The sequence below is a fragment of the Macaca mulatta genome, chromosome 2, assembly GCF_049350105.2.
Source record: "Macaca mulatta isolate MMU2019108-1 chromosome 2, T2T-MMU8v2.0, whole genome shotgun sequence".
Taxonomy (NCBI): domain Eukaryota; kingdom Metazoa; phylum Chordata; class Mammalia; order Primates; family Cercopithecidae; genus Macaca; species Macaca mulatta.
Genome location: NC_133407.1, coordinates 2,577,373 through 2,604,231, shown reverse-complemented (window position 1 = coordinate 2,604,231; position 26,859 = coordinate 2,577,373). Strand labels below are relative to the sequence as shown.

Below are 26,859 nucleotides of genomic sequence, written 5' to 3'. Positions count from 1 at the left end.
CCATTTTACTCCAACCTAGGCAACAAGAGCGAAACTCCGTCTCAAAAAAAAAAATTTTTTTTCGAGAAATGTCCACACTGTTTTCTATGATGGCTTTACTCATTTACATTCTATGATGGCTTTACTCATTTACATTCTATGATGGCTTTACTCATTTACATTCCACCAACAGTGTATGGGGTTCCCTTTTCTCCATGCCATTGCCTACTTGTTATCTCTTATCTTTTTGATAACAGCCATCCAACCAGGTCTAAGGGGATATTTCATTATGGGGTGTGTGTGTGTGTGTGTGTGTGTGTGTGTGTGTGTGTGTGTGTGTGTGTGTGTGTGTGTGTGTGTGTGTGTGTGTGTGTGTGTGTCTTGCTGTGTGTGTGTGTGTGTGTGTGTGTGTGTGTGTGTGTGTCAGTCTTGCTGTGTCACCCAGGCTGTGGTGTGTGTGTGTGTGTCAGTCTTGCTGTGTCACCCAGGCTGTGGTGTGTGCGTGTGTGTGTGTGTGTGTGTGTCAGTCTTGCTGTGTCACCCAGGCTGTGGTGTGTGTGTGTGTGTGTGTGTGTGTGTGTGTCAGTCTTGCTGTGTCACCCAGGCTGTGGTGTGTGTGTGTGTGTGTGTGTGTCAGTCTTGCTGTGTCACCCAGGCTGTGGCATGATCTCAGCTCACTGCAACCTCTGCCTCCTGGGTTCAAGTGATTCTCGTGCCTCAGCCTCCTGAATAGCTGGGATTACAGGCACGCACCACCACACTCGGCTAATTTTTGTGTTTTTAGTAGAGACAGGGTTTTGCCATGTTGGCCAGCCTGGTCTCAAACTCCTGGCCTCAAGTATCCACCCACCTCAGCCTCCCAAAGTGTTAGGATGGCAGGCGTGAGCCGCTGCGCCCGGCCTCATGATTTTGATTTCTATTCCTCTGATGACTAAAGAGGTTGAGCACTTTTACTGATACCTGTTGGCCATCTGTATGTCTTCTTTGGATAAATATCTATTCCAGTCCTTTGCCCGTTTTTAAAATGGATTGTTTGGTATTTTGCTAATGAGTTTCTTATATATTTTGGATATTAACCCCTTATCAACTGCATGGTTTAGAAATATTTTCTCCTCTTCCATAGGTTGCCTTTTCATTTTGTTGATTGTTCCTTTGCTGTGTAGATTTTTTATTTGATGTCCCACTTGATGATTTTTTTATTTTGCTGCTTGTACTTTCCAAAAATCATCCAAGACCAGTGTCAAGGAGCTTTTTTCCCTGTTTTCTTCTAGGAGTTTTATGGTTTCTGGTTTTACATTTAAGTATTTAATCTATTTCAAGTTAATTTTGTGTAAGATAAGGGTTTAATTTCATTCTCTTGCATGTGGATATCCAGATTTTCCAACACCATGTATTTAAAACACTAGCCTTTCCCCATTGTGTGTTCTTGGCCCCTTGTCAAAGATTAGTTGCCCTTTGATCCGTTTTGAAATACTATTTGTTTAAAAAAAAAAAAAGAGTAGGTAGCAATTCCCCAATATTCTTTTCTTACTCAGTTTGTCCTTTAACTGACTCCTCAAGTCTTTGGACATTTTTGTTGTTGTTACTTGTTTGTTTGAAATAATATCAGCCTAAATTTGACATTCACAGTGAGTATCAGTAAGGGTCATGGTTTTTGTAAGCCTTGTGCTTTCTTATTTTTTTCAAACTAATTTCAGACTTAAATAGAAGTTAGAAGAATAGTACAGGGAGTCTCATGTACCCTTCACCCAAATTCCTCAAGTGTTAACATTTTACCACATTTATAATTTTTTCTGAAGCACTTGAGGGTAAGTTTCAGGTAGATGCCCCTTTACTTCCAAATATTTCAGTGTGTATTTTCCAAAAAACAGGGATATGCCCTTATATAATCATAGTTTTATTACCAAAATCAGGAAATTTAATAATTATGTCTCATCTAACTATAGATCTTATTATTATTTCACTATTCTTCTAATCTCTTTAGAGCAAAATGGGAACAAAATGGTTTTTCTGTTCCAGTGCAAGATGCAGTTCAGGCTCACGTGTTCCAGTGAATTACACATCTTTAACGTTCTTTAATCTGAAATAGTTCCCAAGTCTTGTCACTCATGACCTTGACTGACATTTTTTAAGAGTAAAAACTAGGGGGGTTTTTTGTTGTTTTTTCTGTTTCGTTTGTTTTGTTTTGTTTTTTGAGCCAGGGTCTCACTCTGTCGCCCAGGCTGGAGTGCAGTGGTGCAATCTCAGTTCACCGGAGCCTCCACCTCCCAGGCTCAAGTGATCCTCCTACCTCCGCCTCCCAAGGAGCTGGGACTACAGGCTGCAGCCAACATGCCCGGCTAATTTTTGTATTTTTTGTAGAGACAGGATTCCGCCATGTTGCCCAGGCTGGTCTGTAACTCCTCTGATCCGCCCACCTTCACCTTGGCCTCCCGCAGTGGTGGGATTACAGGCGTGAGCCACCGCACCTGGCCCAGGCTGGTCTGTGACTCCTCTGATCCGCCCACCTTCACCTTGGCCTCCCGTGGTGGTGGGATTACAGGCGTGAGCCACTGCACCTGGCCCAGGCTGGTCTGTAACTCCTCTGATCCGCCCACCTTCACCTTGGCCTCCCACAGTGGTGGATTACAGGCGTGAGCCACTGCACGTGGCCCAGGCTGGTCTGTAACTCCTCTGATCCGCCCACCTTCACCTTGGCCTCCCACAGTGGTGGATTACAGGCGTGAGCCACTGCACCTGGCCCAGGCTGGTCTGTAACTCCTCTGATCCGCCCACCTTCACCTTGGCCTCCCACAGTGGTGGATTACAGGCGTGAGCCACTGCACCTGGCCCAGGCTGGTCTGTAACTCCTCTGATCCGCCCACCTTCACCTTGGCCTCCCACAGTGGTGGATTACAGGCGTGAGCCACTGCACCTGGCCCAGGCTGGTCTGTAACTCCTCTGATCCGCCCACCTTCACCTTGGCCTCCCGCAGTGGTGGATTACAGGCGTGAGCCACCGCACCTGGCCAGAGACCCACTCTTTTATAAAATGTCCTCCCTCAATTTGGATTTATCTGACGTTTTCTCATAATTAGATTTAGGTTGTGCATTTGGGGCAGGAATAGCAGTGAAGTAATGATGTATCCTCTGTGTGTCATACAAGGAGGTTTACGGTCTGCTTGTGCCGTTGCTTGTTATGCTAATTTTAATCACATGGTTAAGGTGTCTGCAGCCTTATGCTCTCCCAGTTTCTTCCCAAGGAGTATCCTGGTTTACTAACCATGCCATTCATGAATTTACAAAGTAAGCAAAATATATATTTCCCAAGTCAATTCCTGACTCTTTTCTCCTAAAATAAATCCTTGCGTGCTGTTGTCAACCTAAACTATGAAATGCTCTGGGATTCTGTCCTGTGCTGTTGGAGTGCATCAAGATGCCAAACCCACAAACCAAGTATTTTGTCAATTGAACTGAGTCTTCAGGGACACTGAGGCATGTCTGTATTTAGTTCAAAAGGTAGAAGTCTCACAAAACTGATACTAGCGAATATTATGTTACTTAAAATTCTTGTTTACTCAGGCATTCCTAGCTACGTATAAGCCCTTCTTACCTATATATAACTTCTTTCTTCTATGCACATAATCTCGGGTACCAAATAGACAGTATTATTTAAAACCTCCCTTCGACATTTTATGCTCAGTTTTTCAGACCATGGAAATCTACACCTATGATGCTCTTCCAAGATCACTGGGGATTTTTTTGTAGTTTAATAAGTGACTTATTTAATTTGCAATTCTGAATTATTTCATTTATATGTAAACTTCTTTTGTGAGAAACAGGGTTTCACTTTGTCACCCAGGCAAATGGTACGATCCAATGGTACGATCATAGCTCACTGCAGATGTGAACTCTGGGCTCGAGAAATCGTCCTGCTCCCTCAGCCTCCCGCGTAGCCAGGACCACAGGCACACACCACCATGCCCGGCTCATTTTTTTTTTTTTTTTTTTTTTTTGGACACAGTGTCTCACTATGTTCCCCAGGCTGATCTCAAACTCCTAGCCTCAAGCAACCCTCCACTTCAGCCTCCCAAAGTGCTGGGATTGCAGGCATGAGCCACCATGCCCAGCCATAAACATTTTCTTTCCTCTTAAAAAGTGACTCATGCTTAGTGCTGTCTAGCGATACTTTGTTTTTGTTTGTTTGCTTGCTTGCTTTGTTAACTGACCCTCATCCCTCACAGACCTCAGGGGCTTCAGCTATTTCCAAAGAATTACTTATTAGTAATTGTTACTCTTTTTTTCACACATTATTTCAGGCAGCAAATAAACATTGATTGTTAAGTCTCTAAACACTAACAAGCTGGCTGAGGTAATTCACCTACTCTACAGTAACTGACGTGCCAGCTTAACTGAAACAAGTAGCATCAATCTGTAGCCAGCTCTTTTCTGCCACGATCCTACCCCAAAAAAATAAAACAAAACATTATCCTGCATCATCCTGTCTGTGGGATTGTAGCCAGTTTCCTTTGTCCTACATGGTGATGGAGAAATCAGGACAGTTAAGAAAATAATTTGTTTTAAAATAATAAAGCTAATATATGCTCAGATGGTAAAAGAACAAAAGATCACCAAATCTTACTTTTTGATCCATTTTTAAGATAAAAATTGTATACTGTACAGGTAGGAAAATTAATGAAGTGAGCCGTTTTTTCTAAGTGAACAGTGCGTAAATGGTGATTCTTCCTGGATGAGTAACTTTCTCAAAGATATTCGTTTCTGCTATTTCACCAATAATTGTAATGACAAAATAGACAATTAATGGAGATTTCTGATTTTGTTTCTATCGTTACAGCTATTGTACAGGGAGATACGCTGGAAGACATTTACAACCAAGTGAAACAGATCATAGAAGAACAGTCTGGTTCTTACATCTGGGTTCCAGCAAAAGAAAAGTTATGAAAACTCATGTTTCTCTATTTCTCTTTTCCACAATTCCATTTTCTTTGACATCTCTTTGCCCTTTCCTCTGGAGTCTTTTTTCAATAATGATTTCATGTTGAATTATATCCCACATCATGGTCTGCAGGTGCGCTTATTTTTTTACATGTAGTGTCTCCTTCAAGTTACATCATGTGTATTATTTAATGTCACTATTGGTTAGTGGCCATTTTTCACAACTGAAGATGGAATGGCCTGACCAGCTATTAAGAATTTGGGGAGACGCAGAAATTGTGGTAAAATTCCTTAATGTTTAAGGGAAAGTAACTTTAAGAGATTTTTGGAAAAGCTTTATATACATTCTTTTCAAATTTCAGTACAAATGAAAAAGTGGTTTTAATCAGTGATTTAGTAGACTTTGAGCAACTATGCACGCTTAAGTTTAATAGCATGGTTTGGCCAGTGTGTTACTCTCAAGTCCTGTTCTCAGTCAGCTTCTATCATCAAAGCAATTGTTTCATTATAGATAAATAAGGAAGACATGTTTTAATTTAAAAATTCATGTCTGAGTTAACTTTCATAAGGGATTTCATTTTTCCTAAGCATTCTTAAAGTCTTTTATTATTTGAAGGTTCTTTTTTCCCAGTACATTTGCTAGGAATAACAACGTTTTAATGTTTTTAATCTACTTGAGCAACACTATCGTGTCTTACAAAAGTTGTTCATATGTAAATGATCATCACATTCTGTGAATCGAGGCCATGTTCAGGTGCTAAGGAAGTTCGCCTTTTACACAGAAGGTTGAGAAAATTTCCTAGATATAAATACAGATAAATCAGACATTACAGTGGTGATGTAGAAACCATAATGGCAATGGAAAGGAGTCCAGTTCATAGCCTAAAACTTAAAAATGTATTCTTAGGAGTCAGATTTTACTGAATATTTTACCCACAATAGCTGCCTATTTTGTTATAATAAAATATATATAAATATATATATAAAACTTTCTTTAAACTCTGTAACTATGGGAATTATTTTCTTTACATAGTTGCGCACACACACAAACATATATATATATATATTTAAAATATATTTTGTTTCTTTTGCCACCTACTCCTAACTTTTTGTTTGGTTTTTAAATTAAATATTAATTGAATAGACTTACCTTCCTTAATCCTGTGAACTGAAAATGGGGGCATGGTGATCATGAGGAGAAACATTTAGGGAAATTAGATTATAAGTAAAAGTATGGGCGTATTCTCCTCTTTTCTACAAAAGTTTTCAAATGGTTCCTGGGGTTTTGTTGTTGTTCTTCTTGTTGTTATTGTTGTTCTTGTCATCAGGTTTGATTCTGGTCCTTGCCCTTTCCTTCTAGTTCTCCTTTTATTAATAGGAAGGCAGGCAAAAGCCCCATTTATGTGTGTTTCCCCTCAGACAGCTTCATCCACTGCTCTGCACTAGAATTACACAAATCTTCATGGTGAGCAATTTTAAGAAATTTTAGTGAAAGGTAGAAATTATTTCAGAAATCAGTTTCTCTGGTCCTTTATATTAATAATAATATTTGGCTTCCCATTGCTCTTTGGAGTTGTTTATTAAATATGTGTTTTTGACAACCTCCTCATTACAGTTTCTTAAAGAAATGAGTACTGGTTTGTAAAGAATTATCAACATTATCCATTCCATTTATGAAGAAGAGGAGAACAGCTAATAAACTGTATTGTAAAATCCATATGTTAAATGTGTCTTGAATTTTGAAAGAAAAAAATATTTTGCAAGCTAACATTTTCTTGAAACAATTTGAGGCATCATGTAATTTATAACTGAATTCAAGAGCCATTAGGCAACAGAGTATGTTAACACATTGAAATACACACAGTATTGCTGTTACACTAAATATTGTAGGTTGTTAACAAAATAGAAATATACTAGAAGAAAACTATTGTAAAATCTCAAGAGCTTCAGAAATTGCCTTACAAGACCCCAGCATAAGCTGTTTTGAAGTATTTACCAAATAGTCACATGTTGTAAAATATCAAGTGGGTTATAAAAGGATGCCATTTATGTATTAAAATCTACACAACATTGTTTTCTGGATGTCCTTGTTAAGTGATTTTTTTGTAAGAATATATGATTGTGCAGCTTTCTAGCTTGTACAGGATTATCAATAATGAGATTACTAATTGCTGAGTATTATGCAATAGCCACTTTAGTATCACTTTAGTATCTTGTTTTTTGTTTTTGTTTTGTTTTGTTTTTGTGGGGTTTTTTTTTGTTTGTTTTTTTTGTTTTGAGACGAAGTCTTGCTCTGTCACCCAAGCTGGAGTGCACTGGCTTGATCTTGGCTCACTGCAACCTCTGGCACCCGAGTTTAAGCGATTCTCCTGCCTCAGCCTCCGAACTAGCTGGGATTACAGGCGCCCACCACCACACCCGGCTAATTTTTGTATATTTAGTAGAGACGGGGTTTCAGCATCTTGATCAGGCTGGTCTTGAACTCCTGACCTTGTGATCCACCCCCTCGGCCTCCCAAAGTGCTTACAGGCATGAGCCACTGCACCCGGCCCATACCTCTTAATTAAAAAAAAAAAAAGAGAAGGTGGTGTTACTCGCCCCACTATAAGGTTTACATTAAATCACTTGCCCAAGATGACTTAGCTAGTAAGTGGCAGTGCTTAGTATTTGGATCCAAGCCTCTCTGCCCCAAGTCTACATTCTTTCCAATACACTTGGCTGCCTCATTTTTCGCCCCGTACTGTGTAAAGAACTGTAACTTAAATTATTAGTTTAGCAGTCCTTTACAAATAAGGAAAGACTCTTAGATGAAAATCCTTGCCCAAAGTCATACAAGTAGTAAGGACAGACCCATAGAACAAGTCACTCCCGTCAAAGCTGAAAAGACTGTTTGTGGGAAACAGGTCAGCCTCCCCCTGCCACGGTGACATGCCAAGAAATAATCCTTTAAAACCAGAATTGAAACAATGTTTGTAAGAAAAGAGTCCATTATTGTAATGCACAGAGAATAATACAGTTTCAAATGTTTTGAAAGGCTGTCTTTGTTAACATGCCTCTTCATATCCTTAAGTTGGCAAAAGGAAAAGTGCCTCTTGGACTTGGCTGTCGCTGTCTGGTTGCTCTCCTGTTCTGTGACTACCTGGGGCTCTTCAATAAATAATGGAAGCAAGCAGGCCGGGCGCGGCGGCTCACGCCTGTAATCCCAGCACTTTGGGAGGCCGAGGCAGACGTGTCACCTGAGGTCGGGAGTTCGAGACCAGCCTGACCAACATGGAGAAACCCTGTCTCTACTAAAAATAAAAAATTAGCCAGGCGTGGTAACGCATGCCTGTAATTCCAGCTACTCGGGAGGCTGAGGCCGGAGAATCGCTTGAACCCGGGAGGCAGAGGTTGCAGTGAGCCGAGATCGCACCATTGCATTCCAGCCTGGGCAACGAGAGAAACTCCATCTCAAAAACAAATAATAATAATGGAAGCAAGCCTGCAGAGCTCATTCCAGCAAAATACACTCTGGTTAACAAATACTTGCTAAACACTATGGTATTTAAACTCCAAAGATGGCAATTAAGGAATTTTAGTAATTAGTAAAAATTGTTTTCTAACGTATTAGAGCAGTTACCTTCTAAGATTCTCTGCCTTGAATACTCTTAATTTACATGTGATAAAATAGAAGCCTAAAGATCCCTATGTCTTAACAAAGTTACACTGCAAATCAGGGACAGAGCCAGAATTAGAACTTTTAACTCCTGACTCCTAGAAAATAGTTTTCCTACCATACAAATTCCTTTTCCTCCCATTCTAAGAGCTGGATTTTGTGGTTTATTCAATCCCTGAAGGTTTGAATTTCTGCTGTTAAATGTTGGTACATTTATGATATTACAGTGAAGAAGTTGCGTTTTAAAGGTATCAAGGAAAAACACAGGTGTCACTTTCCCGACCCTAGTGTAGAGCATTTGATAGTTAAGTCTAATATTTAAGATTCCATTTGTCTCCCTCCAGAATTGCACAGTATACCTCTCGCTGACTTTGGCAGCAGTGCCCTCTGATGTGAAGAATGTGGGCTGTGGAATCAGCTTGATTTGAATGCCACTCTGCCACTTATGTAACTTTGGGCAAGTCACATAATCCCTCTTACTGTTTACTTATCTGTAAAATGGAGATCTATTGAGGATCAGTAAGATTACAGATAAAGGGAACTAGCACATAGAACACTCTAAAAGCTAATTCCCTTTTCCTTTGGAATCAGAGGCTTAGAATTCTTCCAGCTTCTCTTGTGGAGATTAACCTGACCCTTAATTTTGCCGTGTTTTAAATGGGATTTGAATGACTACCTTGCAGGATTGTTATAAGGGCTAAAGTGATGTATACAAAACACAGTTGGCCGGGCGCGGTGGCTCAGGCCTGTAATCCCAGCACTTTGGGAGGCCGAGGTGGGTGGATCACGAGGTCAGGAGATCGAGACCAACCTGGCTAACACGGTGAAACCCCGTCTGTACTAAAAATATGAAAAGAAAATTAGCCGGGCATGGTGGCAGGCGCCTGTAGTACCAGCTACTCAGGAGGCTGAGGCAAGAGAATGGCGTGAACACGGGAGGCGGAGCTTGCAATGAGCCCAGATCGCGCCACTGCACTCCAGCCTGGGCGACAGAGCAAGACTCCATCTCAAAAAAAAAAAAAAAGTATATATATCATCCGATACTTCACACTTCTGTTCTTCCCCATACGAAGGGTTGTGGTTATGGTGGGTGGCAGACCCACAACATTAGTTGTGGAGAGTCTCAAAACAGGCCTGAAATAATAGTGTGAAAAGTATTACTTAAATCACCCGGATAAAATATTTTGTCTTTAATTTGACTAGAAATAGTCACTACTTAACGAACTTTCCAGCACTGGCCCTTTCTCCACTTCACCCAAATAGGGTTACCTGAGAGCTGGCAGAACAGGAAATCCTAGTCTACTAAAGTGTGATGAACAGAAATGGTGATCAGGTAGCTTTGTATTGAAGTATAACATATCTATGTAAATGTATAGATACACATAAGTGTGATACCTTAATACTTCTTTACGGATACGCCGGGCGCGGTGGCTCACGCCTGTAATCCCAGCACTTTGGGAGGCCGAGGCAGGCGGATCACGAGGTCAGGAGATCGAGACCATCCTGGCTAACACGGTGGAACCCCGTCTCTACTAAAAAATACCAAAAAAAAGTAACCAGGCATGATGGCAGGCACCTGTAGTCCGTTTCAAAAAAATAAATAAAATAAAAAAGTACTTCTTTACAGAGAAACATCACCTGTGTAACAATCACGAAGCTCGGTACATAGAGCATGACCGGCCCCCCCAGGTGACCTCAGCTTCCGCCTGGTCTCCCACCGCGGGCAGGGGAAGCTGCTGTCTTCTATCTTTATTTTTTAATTTGTCTACAGTAAAGTTCACTTTTTTGGGTGTATCATTCTAGGTTTTGACGCATGCATAGAGTCGTGTAACCACCACCACAATCAAGAATACGAAACAGTTCACTGTCCCAAAGAAATTCTCGGATGCTTTTCCCTGTGTAGTCCAGACCTCGCAGCCCCAATCTGTGACAACCACCGATCTGTTTCCAGTGCCTACAGTTTTGCCTTTCTCAGAATGTCATGTGGAGTATAGTGTAGCATTTGGGGTGTGGCTTAGCAAAACGCATTGGAGAGGAATGCATGGTTTTCGTTGCCGAGCAGTGCTCCGGCACTGTCTGTGGGTGCACCACAGACTGCATTCACTGCTGGAAGGACTGTGGGGGTATTTTCATTTTTTCCCATGATAGTTGTGTATTTCTTTGCCACCCTAGACCTACAGGAACAAGAGGCAGCAAGCAGAAAAGGGTTTCTGATGCTGAAAGCCATGAAGGGCCCAGCCCCACCCCCACCCCCACCCCCACTTCATCAGTACTGTGAGGACCCACGTGCTTAGCCGGTTGCATAGGAGCCTGTCATCCTGAAACAAATTTTAAAGGCAGAATGCTGGATCCCAGGAGCCTGTTTACAGAAGAAGTTTGTGTCTGAAGCAGGAATGACTGCGAGAATGAGCACATCAGAATTTCAGGCCCTCAGGAAAAAGCACTAACGATCCAAAAGCCCGGTGTGCCAGTGACTGGTGCCTGACTCATTACTGATGCCCTCGGTGAAATAAGTGTAGTCTATCTAGGACAGCAGTGAGTGAGAAGAGAACAAACTGCAGACGGGCCGTTGCTGAAGATGGGATTGGCTCAGAGCCGTATAATTCAGAAAACAGTCCATGCAGACAAAACCCTGATCTGTTCAGAAAATTGGGTTTGTTGGATTCCAGACAAAGGATGGTCGTTTTTCCAAATTATTGTTTTCTTTAGGTGGTAACCTCTACGCATTTTAAATATTACCTATGCAATTTCTAGTAATCTAACTCTAGTGCAGTGCACTTAAGGAGTCCTTGATGAGACCGGGTTCCACCAATGGCTGTGACGCTCAGCCTTTTCCTGCGTGCAGGGGGCACACGTGGCCTTGACAATCCCTTCATTTTAACCATAGTATGGCTGCTCACTTGTGTGGAAAAAACACCGTAGGTCCCTCCTTTCATTTGGTTCCAGATTAATCCTTAGGAAATACCGGTGTTTACCGAAAGTAGAAAGAAACTACTTGTGTTGCGCATATATCCTACTTCTGCCAGTCAACTGTTAATGACCAATTTCATTTGGACAGTTTATAACTCCAGTAGAGTGATTTTTTTTTTTAAACGAAATTACTCTGTTGCCCAGGCTGGAGTGCAGTGGCACGATCTCTGCTCACTGCAAGCTCCGCCTCCCGGGTTCAAGCAATTCTCCTGCCTCAGCCTCCCGAGTAGCTGGGATTACAGGTGCCACCACCACGCCCGACTAATTTTTGTATTTTTAGTAGAGACGGTGTTTCACCATATTGGCCGGGCTGGTCTCAAACTCCTGACCTTGTGATCCGCCCGCCTCGGCCTCCCAAAGTGCTGGGATTTCGGGCGTGAGCCACTGCGCCCAGCCGAATGAATTTCTTTATATACAAGTCAGTACAAAAGAAAAACATTAGCATGTGAAAGTTGCTAATGAATTAATGATACAATGAATTCTCTGATGGTAGAAAAGATGAGAGAGAGTGATGTAATCTGTCTTCAGGATGTCTAAAATTGGGTACATTTACCTCACACAGATGGGATAGCTAAAGACAAGACGAAGTGTATGAAAGTCCCATATGTTCCACACTATTGAGTCTCCACAAAAAGGTTTTCTAAATCGCATGTCATCTGATCAAAAATATCTACTTCCCTAGTGGTATTTAAGACTAGAAAAGACATCTTTTGAAGATAGATCCCTTTCTCTGAAAGTTCAGTGCTTGGTTCAGATTTAGTTTGTCTGACATACCCTTCCTAGGAAAAAGCTTTACTAAACTTTTAACTAATTTTCTACTTGTAGCCAATAATGGTTATACTTTATATTCTCTCGGTCACCTCCCATCAGACACCAAATGCTATTCTTCCTGAATGTGATCATTTTTCTTGCTCTCATTTCCACCGTCATCACTCGAATCCAGGTTCTCACTCACCCCACCCAGACCTGGATTATTACAGTGGCTTCTTAAATCATCTTCCAGCCGCTAATCTGCTCCCTTGCTGATCCAGCTACCCACCAGATGACTTTTCCTAAAGTGCAACTTTTATTTCCCTCTCTTCAGTGACCTTCACGTATCCTAAATCCAAATGAATTGATTCACCTGTAAAAGTATAGTTCCTGGAATACAGCATGTAATCAGTAAGTCCTAACCTCGCTGGCCATACCTCTTATTTATACACCCTCTGCGGAGCTTGTCATAGCTGCTTGTCAATGCAGATGCCTCCTTTGCCAACCCACCTCCCATCTGTTGTGTCCTCCCCACCCAAGTCCCCTTATCAAAGCTCTAGTTTCTTCAAAGCCACCCTAAGTCCCCTCACCTGCAGAAACCTGGCCAGTTACAGCCCTTGGTGTCTGAATTCCTGCAGTCCTTGGGTGTCCACTTAACACTGAGAATGTGCTTCCTGTGCTGCCTTTACTGCTTTAGATGCCTCCTATTAGGTGGCATTTTTTATTGTGTTCCTTTCTCCTGTGAAGTGCCAGGGCAGATTGGAGCACACGGCTCTACTGCAGAGCCTGCCGGCCACTGGCGTGGCCGTGTCATCACTGCGGTGGCTTTTTAAGGGTCTGAAAATAGTCTTAAGTGTTGGCAGTGGCTTCATTTGCAAATTGGTAGAGTTGTGGGGGGTGGGGGGTGGGGGGGTGGAGAAGGGCATAAAAAGGTCTGACTATAGGTCGGGGGCCGTGGCTGACGCCTGTAATCCTAGCACTTTGGGAGGCCGAGGCCGGTGGATCACCTGAGGTCAGGAGTTCAAGACAAGCCTGGCCAACATGGTGAAAAATACAAAAATTACAAAATTAGCCGAGTGCAGTGGTGTGCACCTATAATCCCAGCTACTCGGGGGGCTGAGGCAGGAACCCAGGAGGCGGAGGTTGCAGTGAACAGGGATTGTGCCATTGCACTCCAGCCTGGGCAACAGAGCGAAACTCAGTCTCCAAAAAAAAATGTCTGACTATAAATCTCTAAGCCAAATTTTTTGTTCAATTATAGTCTTTCTTTTCTGGTTCCTGTATAATAATCTCCCTTCTCGAACATGGTTTGTGATTTTATCTTCCTTGTGCATATATGTTTTCTTTATAAGTCAGCTGAAGCCCTCCTTGGAAGTAGCTGGGGTATAAATAATTTCTCTGAAAGTCTTTAGTGACAAAGCCAAATATAGTATTCTTGATTTTACTTCTTCACTCTTTACCCCCTTTTATACTGGTTTCTTCCCAGATTAACTCATATTCAATGAAGTTGATGGAGATTTATTAATGACTTTAAAACTATATATCCAAAGTTCATCTTTGAGTCTTTATAATCTTCTCCTATATATTAAATCTGAACTGCAAGTAAGTTTTTAGGAAAAGAAAGCTTTTGTGGTTTGATAATTAATAAACTGAGCTCAGCACTGAGAGACTTAAACTGACGGCAGGCTCAGCTCAGTTCCAGCCTTTCCCATCCTCCTCCCTCCCATCCCCAGGGAAGAAGCTTTGTTTTCCTTTCTTGGCTGCCCACTCTGCTTGTCTTGATCTTACTCTTCACAATCTGGTCAAATGTCTCCTATAAAAGCTTACCCTCAACGCTGAATCCCCTGAAAACAGCCCCTCTCCCTTTTTTAGCCAAATATCTTGAGATACTCTGTTCACTCTTCCCTTCGTTTATTATAATATCATAATTATGTATTGAATCCAACTATATTCCAGACCTGATGCTAGACACTGGGATCGGTGGTAGACCAGACACCATCCCTGCCCTCATGGAGTTCGGGTTCCTGGCCAAGCCTCAGCCCTGGCCATGCCATTGAGACAGCTCTTTGGGGCCACTGTAGTCCCCAAATCCTGTGGCTCTTCTCGTTCTTCCCCTCAGCAGCATCAGACACCAGTAATGATAGTTAATAACATCCTAAAGCATAATAGTTCACACTTAGAAATCATCCTCTATGTTCAAGACCCTGTGATGAGCACAGAAACGATCAAACATAGACTCTGCCTTTGAAAATCTTGCACGTAGAGCTTCACACAGCCCAAATGGACAGGACTTACCCTACATCTAGCTTCATAGGAAAAAATCCTTTCCTATAAAGAGGAAAAAAAAAAAAACACTTATTCCTAAAACTTGCTCAATATGTCTGCCATGGTTCTCAATATACAAATTCAGATTAAGTAGTCAGCAGGTGTAACACTCTTTGATATCACACTACTGCAGGTGCTCACACCCAACCAGTCAGCAAGAGTGTAACATCCTCTGATATCATCACACTACTGCAGGTGCTCACATCTTGCACCCCAACCACTCAGCAAGAGCATAACATCCTGTGATATCACTACTGCAGGTGCTCACACCCAACCAGTCAGCAAGAGTGTAACATCCTCTGATATCATGACACTACTACAGGTGCTCACATCTCGCACCCCAACCACTCAGCAAGAGCGTAACATCCTGTGATATCAATACTGCAGGTGCTCACACCCCAACCAGTCAGCAAGAGCGTAACATCCTCTGACATCATCACACTACTGCAGGTGCTCACACCCAACCAGTCAGCAAGAGTGTAACATCCTCTGACATCACACCTGCAGGTGCTCACACCCCAACCAGTCAGCAAGAGTGTAACATCCTCTGATATCATCACACTACTGCAGGTGCTCACACCCAAACCAGTCAGCAAGAGCATAACATCCTCTGACATCATCACACTACTGCAGGTGTTCACACCCAACCAGTCAGCAAGAGCGTAACATCCTCTGATATCACACTACTGCAGGTGCTCACACCCCAACCAGTCAGCAAGAGCATAACGTCCTCTGATATCATCATACTACTGCAGGTGCTCACACCCAACCAGTCAGCAAGAGCGTAACATCCTCTGATATCACACTAATGCAGGTGTTCACACCCAACCAGTCAGCAAGAGCGTAACATCCTCTGATATCATCACACTACTGCAGGTGCTCACACCCAACCAGTCAGCAAGAGTGTAACATCCTCTGATATCATCACACTACTGCAGGTGTTCACACCCAAACGAGTCAGCAAGAGCGTGACATCCTCTGACATCACACTACTGCAGGTGCTCACACCCCAGCTTTCTCAGGGCACACTAGCCTCCCAAGGGTTCTCCAGAATGAAAACTATTTGGCTTGTTCTTAAAGACATTGTGGGCCATAGAAGTAACAAATAGAAATTATGATTTGTTGAAAAATATTTTTTTCCTAAGATTTTGGGTAAAGGAGTTCACCTTTTGCTGGCTTATTAGCCACTACCTGCTGACGGACCTCCTCAACCTCCTGTCAAAGGCCCCCTCTTTCTGAGGCTGCCTGTAGTGCATTCCCTCCATGTGATCTACTGTTCCTCAATTCCCTGACAAGCAAGCTCGATGCTTCTGGGCACTCTGAATCCTTGGACAGCCAGAGCTGTGTCTTTGGCAAGAGTGGAGAAGAGCTCCTTGTATTTCATACTATGGGATAGGGCCAGGGAGTCAGGCAGAACTGCTTAGGCCCCAAAATCTTATCAAAGTGTTAGTGAAACAAGGTCCTTTAGTTTGTGTGCTCTCCCTCTAACCTCAATATGAGTCTAGAATGGGGACCAAACTAACCTCAGCTTCTGCTCCTCCAGAAGGCTGTTTGTGGCTTAAACTACTGGTTTATTACTCTCATTACATCACACCCATTTCTCTGGCACACTCAGGTATGTCTGGACCCCAGAAATGGCAGAATCCCGGCTCAAGCTGAGGCAGAGTTCCCCATTCCACAAAGGTGATACACGTTCAGCCAACCCTGGGCAAATGGGCCCCATGCAGAATCCCCGAGAACCCAGAGGCAGCAAGTTCACTGATGAGTCACAGGTGACTGACACCCAAGAGATAAGGGAAGAGCCTCATTGTGAAAGAGCTCAGCAGACCGCTTAGGTTATGGTCGTTCTCACTCCCTATCAGTGTCACTTGGAGTTTTGCCAAAGGAAGGACTTAGTCAATAAAGATGGTGCCAGGAACCTGGTGGCTCCTGGAATGTGCCAAATGAGCCTTTCCTCATGGTCAGGAGGACGAGGCTTGTTAAGAACACTTCTGTTTATTCTACCTTCTTAGGACAACCCGTGAGCCCCTCTGGCAGGGCTGCCTGCTAGTCCATTCGGCACCTTTGTGCGAACTGGGAAGAAGGGACCCACCTGCAGGGGATGGAGAAACGGCTTCCACAGCGCCTGCGCTCTCCAGAGCAGACAGGAGAGGGGAGTGGGCGTGCCAGGGCCGTCCTGACCTACCTTTTACATACGGGGAACAAGCCCAGAGAGGGCAATGGACCTGCCCAAGGTCCGTAAGTCGTTGGTTTTTAAAAAGTGGAGCTCGAGTCTCCTGACGCCCAGCCTATCGTCCTTCCCCGGATCCAGTGTGTGACAAGCAGTAGCTTCATGGCCCAACAGGAGGAGGGAGGGCTTCCTTCCCCAGGGCACAGAGCGAGCTCAAGGACAGACAGACTCACAGGGCTCTCCTCTCTCACTGCTTTACTGACCCGTGTCAGAGAGACAGACATCATTTCTGAGTACTCACGAGGGGCTGATGACACAGGTGAGACCTAAATGGAGGCAGATGACTAACAACGTCTTCAGTTCGTTCCCCACATCCCCAGCCACATGGGGAGCGAAGCTCTTGCCTGCCCGGAACAGTGGTTCTCAACATTTGCAGTGCCCCAAAATAAAAACAGATTGTGGGCCCCGGCCCCAGAGCTGTCGATTCAGTGTCGGAGGTGGGGCCTGAGAACTTGGATTTCCAGCAAGTTCCAGGGTGATGCTCACGTTGCTGGCCTAGGGACCACACTGAGAACCGCTGTCCTAGAAATATGGTCAACCCACCCTTTCCTCCTTCACCTTCTTCACTCTCTTATTCCCCTTCTCTGCCTGTTTCTCCTTTTCTGCTTCCTCCAATTCCTCTCTGGTCCTCTTCTCACCTGCCACTGACTGGATGCCTGACTCGGGCGAGTCACCTCCCGTCTCTAGGCCCGAGGAGAGGCCGTCGGCTAGGCCGAGATGCCCCCGGTAGCTGTTCGCTGGCCGGGCAGTGGGCGGGGGCTCCTCTGTATCCCTAGATCTCTGTGCAGGTGTGTTGGGAGGGAGCTGCTGCGGGAATGAGACGACCTCCCGGCTACCTCCAGCCCCGACCCTGGGATTCTGACCTCTTCTTCCCTCCACACCTGAGCTTTTCTCTCTCCAGTTAGACGTGGTGTTTGGAGTCTTTCAGGACAAGAGGAGGGGAGCATCCCTGGGATGCAGGCGAAGAGGCCGGAACCGCCGTGCCCGGGCCCGAGCGTCAGGCCGCGCTCCAGCAGGGGGCGCGCCGGGGCAGCCCAGGTGTGCGGTCCGGGCCCGGCGGGGGGCGACCTGCGCCCCAGGGCGGGGATTCTGCCCGGGAACTCTCGGCCGCACTTAAGGAGCTCGGGCCAGCGTGAGGAGGCAGCGGGGAGGAAGCTCGGCGGCTGCTGACTCCCTCGGACCTGGACCCAGCCCCAGCCCGGCCCCAGCCAGCCCCGACGGCGCCATGCGGGGCCCGAGCCGGGCCCTGTGGCTGCTCCTGGCTCTGCGCACCGGTGAGGCCCCGCCGTGAGCGCCGAAGGCGGGCGGGTCCTGGGCCTGGAAATGTGCCTGAGCCCGCGGCTCTGGGGGAGTGAGGAGGGGACGCAGGGGCTCGGGGTGGAGTGAGGACGGCGGAGGGAACTAGCAGCGAAGCGCAGACGGGGATGTCTGGAAGGCTTCTTGGAGGAGGCGGCCTTGAGCCGGGCCTTGAAAACGTCCGGCGCTCCAGGGAAAAGCGCGGGCCGAGGCGTGGCGGGGAGGCCGCGGATGTGGAGAGGAGCTCCCCGAGGGCGGCCCCTCCTGACGGGCGCGGGAACTCAGGACGACTGTGGGGCCAGAGCGGCTCTTTCCCCCGACCCCGCGGGAGAAGACTCAGAGGGACTGACCCGGAGGGGCGCGGGGTCCGCCCGAGGGGGCCTTGCACATGCAGGACGGAGGTGGGGGCGGAGTCTGGGTCCCCTCGCGTCGGCGCCCCAGGGAGTCGGGCCCGGGATGGTGGGACGGGAGGCGGGACCTCGGGGAGCGGCGCGCGGGGGTCGCAGGCGGCCACCGCCGCGGGGATGGAGCTCGCGGCACCGCTGTGGCCGCAGGCGACGCACTCATCGATGCAAACAGTGAAGCCACGACCAGCCGCCGTCTGAACTTTGCCGTTTCCCGCCCGGGAGCTTGGAGCGCTGCGGAGGGGAGGCCAATTCGACTTTCCAGGGCGCCGCCGGGAGTGGGGAGGGGAGGGCTGTGCAGGAAGCTGCAGTCTCGGCCCTCGGACTGGTGGGGCTGCCACAGGAGGGTGACCTGGTTGCAAGGGGAGTCATGCGTTTCCCTCCAGCACAGGCCTCTGGCAGTGCTTGGCTGGGGCAGGGTGATTGGCAGAGGAGCTAAGGCCTGAAAGTCTTCAACCCCAAGGGGCTCCAGCACCCCTTCCTCTGGGGCCCTAGCCTGGAGCTCTCGGGGACTCTGACCCGGTCAGATCCTGAGGCATAAACAGAAGTCCCCTGAGGATCTGTGTGTCTTGGGCTCTCTGTGTGCGTTTCCTTTCAACACAGAAGGTGGGGCTTTTTATCTGCTTTATCGGAAGATGAAGCAGGCTCCGAGAGGCTTGAACCCACCCTGATGGGTCCTCAGCCTCCCCTCTGTGCCTGCCGCCTTCCCTTGGCAGGGCCTGGCACTGTGCCCACCGAGGGTGGGTTTGCAGCCAGCGTAATCGCAGACACTCCCCGAGGGTGCAGGGCTCCCGGAGGGCAGTCCACCCCACAGCCCCCTCACCTCACTCTCCTGTCACAGTTCATAAGAAAGGCCCAGGGACACTGCTGGGTGAGGGAACCCACACGAGCTCGCTCTTTGGGAGGCCTGGAGAAGGGAAGGAGCTTCCGCTTCCAGGGCCTGCCGAGACTCCCTAGCCAGTGCTCCCACCAGGTAGGGGTAGCTGAGAAGCGACCTGTAGACCTTCCCACACCTCTGTAAAGGGCCGGGTTCTGGGGCATTCCATTTGCCAGCAGCCGTGCCCCTGGTCAGAGAGGCCCTGAGCACAGGAATACCAGCCCTTCCCCTGTCTCTGTGCCTGTGGGAGGGCAGGGCGGCCGTAGAGGACTGGCTCTCCAGGCGGATGGGCTCACACAGAACTGCTGGAGCCCCCCTCCATGGTGGGCCGGGACTGGGCTTGGTGGGGGAGCTGGGCCTCACAGTTCCCTGCCCGCAGTGCTCGGTGGCATGGAGGTGCGGTGGTGCGTCACCTCAGACCCGGAGCAGCAGAAGTGCAGCAACATGAGCACGGCCTTCCGGGAAGCGGGCATCCAGCCCTCCCTCCTCTGCGTCCAGGGCACCTCGCCTGACCACTGCATCCAGCTCATCGCGGTGAGTCCTCTCCGTTCCGCCCTGCGGGAAAACAGGGCTCTGACTCAGGAGGGAGCACACAATAGCCTCATTCAGCCGGAAAGGAGCCGACCCTGCCCTGCCGGGCCCAGCCGATAGGATCTCCCGAGTCTCCCCGGCAATGAGGCCAACTCGCCTCCCGCGGGGCCCAGGCCAGGAGGTGGGAGCCTCAGGAGGACCCGCTGCTCAGAGGGGCGCCAGCAAGGAAAGGCGTCTGAGAGGCTTCCCTTCCACAAGGCCCCTGCCAGGGGGCCCAGAGGGTGGTGACCCCTCAGTGGCCGCAGGTGGCTGCTTGCTCATTTTGCCATGGGGCTTTCCAGAGTGGGGCTTGTGTGGTTTCTGGGAAGGAGGAGCAGGGGCTGGACTCCCAGGTGGCTGAGTATGGGGTAGGAAGGCAGGTCTGCTGAGACCGGCTGAATGACACTGACAGTCCTCAGAGGCACCATGAGGGAGTGGCGTCCCTCCCGGGTGGGCGCAGAGAGAGCTGGCTTTTCATTCCAGCTCTGCCCCCAGTATGCCCCCAAGACCTCATCCAATCATAGGCCCACAGTGGGGCCAAGGCTGTGGGTCAGGCTCCATGTGAGGGCAGAAACCGCAAGCACAGACCGTCTTAGAGAAAAAAAGCTGGAAAACCTAGGGTGGCCGTAGAGGCGCAGGGTGGAGGGACAGAAAGCGAGGGAGACACTTTTCACTGCCTGCCATTTTCTACTATCTGATTATATTACTAGGATATCTGAGTCCTGCAAAACTAATGATTAGTATTTTTTTAAATAACATTATTAGGAAAACAAGGTGAATCCTTGGCCTGGGAAAGGAGGAGAGCCCTGAGCTCTGGTTGGGCTCCAGGACCAGATAAGAACAGCACAGCCCTCCGGGCCTTGGGGTGGGACCCCAGGCCATCTGGTTGGTGTCCCAGGTTCTTTGCTGAACAGGCCGGCTGGGCCAGGCTTGGCTGAGCCACGTTTCCTTGCAGGCCCAGGAGGCCGACGCCATCACTCTGGATGGAGGAGCCATCTATGAGGCGGGAAAGGAGCATGGCCTGAAGCCCGTGGTGGGCGAAGTGTACGATCAAGGTAGGAGGGTGCAGTGGGAGGAGAGAGGATGGGCTGTGCTCCCCAGGCTGCCCTTGCTGGGCCTGGCCTGAGCTGACCATCAGCCCTGTCCACAGAGCAGTCCTGGAGTCCCAGCCAGACGAACACCCTAAGTCTCTCTGAAATTCCCCAGGGGCGAGAGCTCGGGACACAGAGAGCTGCCCCAAGTCTGCTCTTCCCCACAGGGAGCCCTGCAGCCCCCTAGCCTGTGCCCACTCAGTTCTTACTGCGGGCTGCCCCGGGCGTGGTGCTGTGCCGGGCGTGGTGCGGTGCCGGGCGTGGTGCGGTGCCGGGCCTGGTGCCGTGCCGGGCGTGGTGCCGTGCCGGGCGTGGTGCGGTGCCGGGTCTGGTGCGGTGCCGGGCGTGGTGCGGTGCCGGGCGTGGTGCGGTGCCGGGTCTGGTGCGGTGCCGGGCGTGGTGCGGTGCCGGGCGTGGTGCGGTGCCGGGCGTGGTGCGGTGCCGGGTCTGGTGCGGTGCCGGGCGTGGTGCGGTGCCGGGCGTGGTGCCGTGCCGGGCGTGGTGCGGTGCCGGGCGTGGTGCGGTGCCGGGTCTGGTGCGGTGCCGGGCCTGGTGCCGTGCCGGGCGTGGTGCGGTGCCGGGCCTGGTGCGGTGCCGGGCGTGGTGCGGTGCCGGGCGTGGTGCTGTGTGTGTAACTGCCTGGGGTGAGCAAGGTGTCCTTCATGCCGAGCCACCTGCACACTCAGGGCCTCCCTGTCAGAAGCTTGGCTCTGGGTAGGGAGGTGCTGCCTGGCAGCCGCACAGCTCAACAGACCCAGCGCTTCCCCTTCCCATGACTTCTGTGACCTTGGTCAACCGCCACTTCCCGGACTGTAAAATGGGGATAGTAACACCTGCACTGTCACCCAGACTAAATGAGCCAGGCCGTGTGTCCACCTGATGTGGTACGTGCTGGAAAGCGTGAGTTCCTTTGCCCAGTGCCCGCATCACACACGGGACCTGCCTCCAGCTCAGCCTGCTCCTGCGTCTCCCCCATCACCTCTGCTTGGCCGGCGCCTGGCCTCCATCACAGTCCAGCGCAACTGTCACCTCCTCCAAGGTGCTCCCTGAGCCCATCCCTCCCTGGAGCGGGGCCTCTTGCCTGCACCCCCACGGCCTCTGCAAGCCTCTGCCTGCTCAGTCTCGTTAGTCCCCAGAGGAGGGTCCAGTCTTCCCCTGCGTCTATCCTCTGGAACTCCACACAGCGTCTCGCTTGGAGAAAGCACTGGCCGGTTCCTTGTTGAATTAATGACCATCCAATGACACACAGCACAGTCCAACCCTGCACACCCATCAGCCAGAACTAGCTCTGCTCCCAGGCCCCGCACCTCTTCCTCTTTAATTAACTCCATACCTCTGCTAAGCACCTGCCACCCGCTGGTCTGAGCATGGAGCCGTAAACAAAGAGACCTTGCTGCTCTCACAGAGCAGAGTAAACACACACAACTCTACAGTGACACGTGTGGGGGTGCTGTGAGGAAAAGGAACAAACACACACAACTCTTCAGTGACACATGTGGGGGTGCCGTGAGGAAAAGGAAAGGGCAGGACAGAGCAAACGAGGGTTGCGGAGAAACCCACTGAAATAGAGCAGGCAGGACGGTGCTCTGCGGAGGCGACGGGCAAGCTGAGCCCCGCAACGATCTCAGGCGGTCCAGGGAATGGGAAAGAAACAAGGTGGGTGAGTCAGAGGATGGCACCAGATGAAGCTACTTAGGTTGGTGGGGGCAGACCCTGGTGCGCAAGAAGGAACACTGACTTTATGTTCTAGAACCCAACTTCGTTCTGATATGGCCTCCCACACCACCCGGCAGTTTGTGCGTGCGTGTATGCCTGTGTGTGTGCGCTCGTGCAGTGGGAGACCCTCTGGTCATCAGTTCCCATAGCGGCGTCGTCTGTGTTTTGCCTGAACTGCCCCTTGGAGCCACCTTGGCGCAGGGGAACATTTCACAAGGCTGCAGAGCCCTGGCCCACCACACGCACCCTGCAGCCTTGAGGGTGGTGAGTGACTTGGGACCACGTTGCTAGGTGTCTCTGTCTCTCTGTCTCTGCCTCGTCTCACTCTCCTCCAACCCCCTCAGCACCAGGAAATCGCCTCTCCTCATCTGGGGAAGCCTCTCGCCTGCTCCCCTGCTCGTCCTAGCCACCCTTCTTCCCATGGCCCTGATACCGTTCCCTCAAACCCTCCAAGTTCTCCTAGGGGCCTAGGCTTTTGGAAAGCAAGGACTTGCTGGCTTCTTCTGCTTTCTGTCCAGCTAAATAACTCCCCTGATGTGAGCAAATGTGAACCAGCTAAGCACCAGCTGCTTAGGAAGAGGGGGATCTCAGTGAATACATCAGTATCTCAGGATCGTATCTACCTCAAGAGGCTAGAGGGCAGGGTCTCGTAGTACATGTGGATTAAGCCCACTTGCTGTCTTGGTAACGAGAATGCTATGCACACATCCATGATGTACAGCCATGCTCCGTGCACACACCTCTCCCACAGCCGGCCTCGGCAGGGTGCTGGTGCAGCCTCCCTTGAGGCCTCTCCCTGCTGCCCTCACCCGCTCCCCTCCCCTCCTAGAGGTTGGCACCTCCTATTACGCCGTGGCTGTGGTCAAGAGGAGCTCCCAAGTGACCATCAACACCCTGAAAGGCGTGAAGTCCTGCCACACGGGCATCAATCGCACAGTGGGCTGGAACGTGCCCGTGGGCTACCTGGTGGAGAGCGGCCGCCTCTCGGTGATGGGCTGCGATGTACTCAAAGGTAAGGGCTTTGGGCTGGGCAGGAGGGTCCCCAGGCCTCCCGCTCCTTTCCTTGGGATGCTTTCCTTTCCATGCTTGTCCCTTCACTGGGCAGCCTCCCTCCAGCCTCACCGCCATTCTTCATCCCTGGAAGGCGTAGCAACCTCCTCCGCCTCCCCGCACCGTCCACTCTGCCGCCGGCCCTGCGCGCCGCCACGTGACTTCCTGCTTGCTTGGCCCCTGTGGGCACCATTCTTGCTCACCCCTCACGGTGCCCCACATGACGGTCAGGCCCAGGCCCAGCCCATGAGTGGGAGGCAGTGAATCCCCCAGGAGTGCTTCCCACGCTGTCTAGAAATGTGTCCTCAGCTTTACAGGACCAGAAATGCTGTTTTTTCAGGACCCAAACAAGGTGTTGACTTGCACCCAGAAAGCCCCCAAGTGGCTCATCAGCCCAACCAGCCGTGTAAACCCACGAGAGCCTGGAAGCCGCACCCTCCCAGCTGGTGGCCAGGCGTGGGTGGCTCGCCAGGAACTTGGCATATTTATTACACACCTATCCTCTGGGAGGTCACAAAAAGAAGACTAGGAAGAGGGCTTACTCTGGAAAAGCTCAGTCTGGCTGGTGATGAGTGTGGCCCGATGGGCTTGGGTGCCGGCAGCAGGGCCTTCTCGTGTGGCACAGGATAAATATTTGTGAGTTTTGGTGCCGGCCGGGCCTGAAGAACCATGCAGGGCAGCAGACCCTGACCTCGTCCCCCACGAGGCCAGCCGCCGGGCGTTTGCCTCCCTCCCTGTGCTGTGAGAAGTGTCTGTCTTTATTTCCCCTCTGTCGTCAGTCACACCTCGCTGAGTTGGAAATGAAAGCCACGATGAGAAGAGCATCTAGTTGATGCTTAGTTATCCCGTGTGGTCATTTAGGAGGAAACTTGTAGTTCCCCCGAAACCACTTTTAAATGACAGTCGCTCCCCAGTGCTCACTGCTCCCTTGGGGGACCCGGTTTGGGGTCACGGATCGGGTCCGGGGTCCGGCTCCCCAGTTTTGCTCAGACTGAAGCTGGAAGGTGGAACCGTTCTCAGCAGAGTCCAGATGAGACCCTGCAGGGCCCGGCCCCCCGCTGACCCTGGGGTTTTAACTTGGCTCTGAAGAAAGTTCTGAGTGACCTCTCTGCCTCCTTCCCACAGCTGTCAGCGACTATTTTGGGGGCAGCTGCGTCCCGGGGGCAGGAGAGACCCGTTACTCTGAGTCCCTCTGTCGCCTCTGCAGGGGTGACAGCTCTGGGGAAGGGGTGTGTGACAAGAGCCCCCTGGAGAGATACTACGACTACAGCGGGGCCTTCCGGTGAGCGGAGCGGGGGTGGGGAGGGCCGGGCGGGGAGGAGCTGAGTCGTGCGGGCGGGCGGAGGCGCTACGGCCACGGATGCTGGGGAAAAGCACCTTTGCCCAGAGAGGCCGTGGAGGGGAAGTGGCGGTGTTGGCTGCCTCTCATCAAAGCGCGCTTTATATAGTTCTGTGCCCTGGTTAGTTTAAAAACATCCAACCGGAATATGCCAAACTGGATTTGCTCATAAAATCAACATGTTTGGTATATTTAGTGAGGTGAGGGCTCGGAGAGAAGAAAATGGAAAAAACAGCCTTTTGACCACTCCCATGTCCCTGTTCTCAGACCAGCAGGGACAGGGGGTTGGGGGACTGTGGCTTGACACTTGGGGCCGGCCTGTCTCTGCTGCTGGTTGGGGCTGGCACCTTGGGTAATCCTTCCGTGGATACAAGAGAGTCTCTAACAGTTCGTGGTCCAATTCCGTCTGCCTGCAGAGGAGGAAACGTGCTGAGCAGGACTGGAAGGAAGCTTCTGGGGCTCCTCTAGCTGCCTCACGTTTCCACCTGGAGCGGGGAAGCCTGCTGGTGTCCCACGCTCCAGATGTGATCTGAGTGGATGCAGTTTTTGGCATAGAGAGAGGAAACAGTACTCAGCCCCTCTGAGCGGCAGAGCCTTGCCCCTCCCCTGCCCCGCGTCCTTGGCCACGCACGCATTCTCTCTGACTCTCCTGGAGCCTCAGAGCCCTCTCCTGATGTCGTCCTCCCCGACCTGCTCTAATCCCTGCGTGTTTTCTGCCTGTGGGGACCTAAGCAGCCTCTTTGCCCAGCAGGTCTCACCTGCCTCCAACACGAGGCAGTGACATCAACAGAACATGTACGAGTCAATGGTCCCTCACACTCAGGATCCTGCGGCATGGCATGAAAAGGCCTTCTAGTCCAATCCCCTGCCTCAGGGTAGAATGCTTTTCAAAACACCCTGAAAATTAGCCCAACATGGTGGCACACACCTGTCCTCCCAGCTACTTTGGAGGCAGAGGCAGGATGATCACTTGAGCCCAAGAGGTCAAAGCTGCCATGAGCTATGATTGTGCCAGTGCACCCCAGCCTGGGCGACACGGCGAGACCTTATCTCTAAAAACAAAATAACCAAAACCAACACCCTGAGAGTCAAGGCTGCTGGTATTATAACAGCAGCTGCCCTGGGAGTGCCTGCTCCCTACAGGCCTGAGCCAGGCTGGAGAGGGTCTGTACTGGGTTATAAAGAGCCTCTCATCCTCAGAGCAGCCCGATGGAGCTGCTTTCCCGCCCCCGCTTTACAGGTGATAGGGACTAGGAAGGGGCCACAACTCAGCAAAGCCGCAAAGCCACACAGACAACCAGCCAGGGAGCTGGAACCCAGACCACATGACTGGAAAGCCCATGCCGATCATGGCCACCCCTACAGCCCGAGCCAGGCCTCCAGAGGTGGAAGATGGGCAGGGGCCAGGGGCTCAGCCCATCCAGACCCACAGCTTCTCCACAGGTGCCTGGTGGAAGGGGCAGGGGACGTGGCCTTTGTGAAGCACAGCACGGTACTGGAGAACACGGATGGTGAGTGGGGGCAGGGCACGGGCCCAGAAAAGCAGCGTGCCAGGCCAGGCCGGCCTGGGGCAGGGCACCTAGATGGCAGAGTTGGGATCAAACACCCTAGTTCAGTGCTGCTCTGAGTCTCTGGGTGATCTTGGATAAGTCCCATAGTCTCTGAGCCTCAGC

General features: G+C 49.9%; 2 protein-coding genes across 23 annotated transcripts in view; both read left to right on the top strand.

The window, feature by feature from the left end:
• Positions 1-5,670, top strand: part of DLG1 (discs large MAGUK scaffold protein 1) — a 276,675-nt gene extending 271,005 nt beyond the window's left edge. For 20 of the 21 annotated variants that reach the window (XM_028843322.2, XM_015132614.3, XM_028843317.2 and 17 more), the window contains one exon: positions 4,813-5,031. In XM_028843322.2, coding sequence (XP_028699155.1) covers positions 4,813-4,919 — 107 coding nt within the window. In that variant the 3' untranslated portion in view covers positions 4,920-5,031. 21 annotated transcript variants of the gene reach the window in all.
• A 12,179-nt stretch (positions 5,671-17,849) lies between these two features.
• The window catches only part of MELTF (melanotransferrin), a 60,479-nt gene continuing 51,469 nt past the window's right edge, over positions 17,850-26,859 (top strand). For both annotated transcript variants that reach the window (XM_077991135.1, XM_028843544.2), the window contains exons 1-6: positions 17,850-18,117; positions 19,800-19,954; positions 20,946-21,045; positions 23,627-23,809; positions 24,973-25,129; positions 26,630-26,697. In XM_077991135.1, coding sequence (XP_077847261.1) covers positions 18,069-18,117; positions 19,800-19,954; positions 20,946-21,045; positions 23,627-23,809; positions 24,973-25,129; positions 26,630-26,697 — 712 coding nt within the window. In that variant the 5' untranslated portion in view covers positions 17,850-18,068. The remainder of the gene's footprint in view (positions 18,118-19,799; positions 19,955-20,945; positions 21,046-23,626; positions 23,810-24,972; positions 25,130-26,629; positions 26,698-26,859) is intronic.